The sequence below is a fragment of the Myotis lucifugus genome, unplaced genomic scaffold (genome assembly GCF_000147115.1).
Source record: "Myotis lucifugus unplaced genomic scaffold, Myoluc2.0 scaffold_889, whole genome shotgun sequence".
Classification (NCBI taxonomy): Eukaryota; Metazoa; Chordata; class Mammalia; order Chiroptera; family Vespertilionidae; genus Myotis; species Myotis lucifugus.
This window is the reverse complement of record NW_005871937.1, coordinates 27797-31022: the sequence shown is the minus strand read 5'-3', so window position 1 is coordinate 31022 and position 3226 is coordinate 27797. Positions and strand designations below refer to the sequence as shown.

The 3226-nt window shown below is 67.4% G+C and overlaps 1 protein-coding gene across 1 annotated transcript in view; it reads left to right on the top strand.

The window, feature by feature from the left end:
• Positions 1 to 3226, top strand: part of NPC1L1 (NPC1 like intracellular cholesterol transporter 1) — a 15586-nt gene that overhangs the window by 3329 nt on the left and 9031 nt on the right. Inside the window, 7 exon segments of the mRNA XM_023747471.1 lie at positions 852 to 953; positions 1175 to 1347; positions 1475 to 1603; positions 1761 to 1943; positions 2439 to 2553; positions 2659 to 2786; positions 3161 to 3220. Of these exon segments, the coding sequence (XP_023603239.1) occupies positions 852 to 953; positions 1175 to 1347; positions 1475 to 1603; positions 1761 to 1943; positions 2439 to 2553; positions 2659 to 2786; positions 3161 to 3220 (890 nt within the window).

The following is a 3226-nucleotide window of genomic DNA, read 5'->3' as shown; positions in this document are numbered from 1 at the left end:
TCGAGCCCACACCTGGGCACGTGCCCTGACCAGAATCGAACCCGGGACCTTCAGTCCGCAGGCAGTCGCTCTATCCAATGAGGCCCCCCGGCCAGGCTTGTGGTCTTTCTTCAACTGTGAGCTGCCATGTGGTGCAGAAGCCACGTCCGTGCCTGTTGTACTTCACACACTCGAGTGAAAGGGCGAACAGCACAGGGCGTGGAGGTCTCGGGAAAGCAGTTCCGACCTGCAGACCCTCGGCCCCTGCGTGGAGGGCGCGCCAGTTTCGAGCTGCTCCCCAGGGTCTGCACCTGGGCCTCAGGGCCTCCTGGCTGCAGGTCCGGGGCAGCTCAGGCCCGGTCCCCACCTTCACGCTGGCCTTATTTTGATTCTGGAAGCTCACAACCACTCGTGGGTGGTCTGATTGTCCTCCTTTGAGAGACAGGGAGGGGTGGAGAGCTGCTCAAGGTCACATGCAGCCCCTACTCACATGCAGCCCCTGTGATGCGTTGAAGGCCTAGAGACTGGCCCGAGGTCGCTGGGTCCGCAAACTGTCACAGGAAAGAAAGATACACTGGGGCCTGGAGGGAGGAGGGGGCTGAGGGTGCGTGAACCAGTGCGGCTCTGGGGATGGTCAGGATTGGGCATTGTCTGGGCCCCACCCAGGGGACCGGGTGTGAGGCCTGGAGGACCAGGTGTGAGGCTCGTCCGGGATGAGATGGTGATGGGCCTGGAGGTCTGGAGGGGGTGGTGTGTGAGCTCACACTGCACTGGGCCAGAGACACGGCTCTGACCAGGGGTCGGGCTGGCGCTGGGCCGGGGCCGGGGCAGGGGCGGGAGTGGGTCCTGGGAAGTCCTTCCTCTCCCCCCAGCGCCCCCGCTCACCTTCAAGGATGGCACGGCCCTGGCCCTGAGCTGCATGGCTGACTATGGGGCCCCCGTCTTCCCTTTTCTCGCCGTTGGGGGCTACGAAGGTAAGTGGGTCCCCTGGGGAGGTGAGGAGGGTGGCATGGGGTGTGACTGCCGTGGGAGCTGGGTGGGGGGTAGACCCGCCGCCCTCCACCTCCTCCACCTTCTCCCAGCGCCGCTCAGAGGCTCCGGCTGCAAGGGAAGTGGGTGCGGGTTGGACAGTGACTCCGAGAGAAGGTGGGGGCGGGCAGGTGAGCTGGAGGGGGCTGAGCGCGTCTCCTCCCAGGGAACGACTACTCCGCGGCCGAGGCCCTGATCCTGACCTTCTCCCTCAACAACTACCCTCCCGGCGACCCCCGGCTGGCCCAGGCCCGGCTCTGGGAGGGGGCCTTCCTGGAGGAGGTGCGCGCCTTCCAGCGGCAGATGGCCGGCACGCTCCAGGTCACCTTCATGGCGGAGGTAGGGCCGCGGGTCCCCGGCTCGGGGACACCCCAAGGGGCTCGGGGGGGCTTCTGTGGCCCCATCCGGTTCTTCCTGAGTGACCCACAGCGGTCCAGGGTCAGCGGGCTGGTGGGTGTGTCCACAGCGCTCCCTGGAGGACGAGATCAGCCGGACCACAGCCGAGGACCTGCCCATCTTTGCCATCAGCTACCTGGTCATCTTCCTGTACATCTCCCTGGCCCTGGGCAGCTACACCAGCTGGCGCCGCATGCCGGTGAGGGGGGGCGTGGGGAGGGCATCAATACCTTCCAACCAGACGTCTGGCTGCAGGGGACACCCCCCCAAGGCTCCCCAGGGGTGGTGCGCTCCCCCAGCACCCACGGGGGCCCATCGCCAGCCCTGCACAGGAGGCTGACCCCATCCCCTCGCAGGTGGACGCCAAGGTCACGCTGGGCCTGGGCGGGGTGGCTGTGGTGCTGGGCGCTGTGATGGCCGCCATGGGCTTCTTTGCCTACCTGAGCGTCCCTTCCTCCCTGGTGGTCCTGCAAGTGGTGCCTTTCCTGGTGCTGGCCGTGGGGGCGGACAACATCTTCATCTTCGTCCTGGAGTACCAGGTGAGTGGGGCGCCCTGCCCGACACCCCCAGATGCCCCCAGGTGGGTTCCTGGGTGCTCCCCCCAGACACCCCGTGTGGTCCCCAGGGCTTCCCTCCCTGACGCTGTCCTCATCCCTGCAGAGGCCCTGCTGTGGGTCTGTCACGCACATACCTGCACTCTCACCCTGTCACCTACACTCGCCCAGATGCCCTCTGTAGGGTGTCAGGCCACACGTGGGGGCACCAGGTAGCGTCCAGGGAAGGGAGTCAGTTGATTTAGCCTCTGCTGTTGGTGGATGTTGAGGTCCCAATGGCCATTGGGCCAAGGATGCCACGGACACCCCAAAACACACCCTGCATCCCTCTGGGCCAGCCTGAGAAGGGGGGGCTGGGAAGGTCGGCCGACTGTCCCTCAGGCTCAGCTGGGACTCTGGACGATGCTGTGCAGGAGGGAGGGCACCTGCCCACCCACTGGCCAGCCCTTGACCCCGTCCTTGCTGTCCCCCCCTCGCCAGAGGCTGCCCCGGAGGCCTGGGGAGCGGCGGGAGGCGCACATCGGCCGGGCGCTGGGCCGCGTGGGGCCCAGCATGCTGCTCTGCAGCGTCTCCGAGGCCGTCTGCTTCTTCCTGGGTGAGAAGCCCCTGCCCCCCACTTCCCGGCCTGGACAGCGGGGTGCGGGCAGCCCCTCTGCACCTGTGAGCAGACACCGTGTCCTGAGTCTCCTCTGTCCCCCAGGGGCCCTGACCCCCATGCCCGCCGTGCGGACCTTTGCGCTGACCTCTGGCCTCGCCCTGATCCTGGACTTCCTGCTGCAGATGTCCGCCTTCGTGGCCCTGGTGTCCCTCGACAGCAGGAGGCAGGAGGTAGGGGACCCGCTCGCCCGTTCTGGACGGGGTGGGGGGGCCCTTCACTTTGTAGAGAGGCTCGGAGTGGGCTTGGGGCAGGGACGCTGTGGGGAACGTGCGGGCCTCGTCGTCCCCTGTCCCACAGAAAAGCAATTTTGTTTTGGTCGTTTTGGGGACTTGGATCAAACTTCCCAAAGGGCATGTGGGTCAGGGTCTCGGCGCCGAGGGAGCTGCTGCCTCTGCACACACAGCGCACAGGGACGCGGCCGGGAGGGAGGGTGGTGGCCCCGGGGGAAAGAGCCTGCGGGCAGGGCCCTCGCTGGCCTGTGCGGCCGGGAGGAGGGTGGCGGCCCAGGGCTGCTGTGGAACACCGGGGACGGCTGCCTCCACAGGGCTCCCGGCTGGATGTCTGCTGCTGCCTGCGCGCCCAGGAGCTGCCCGCTCCCAGCAGCGCGAGG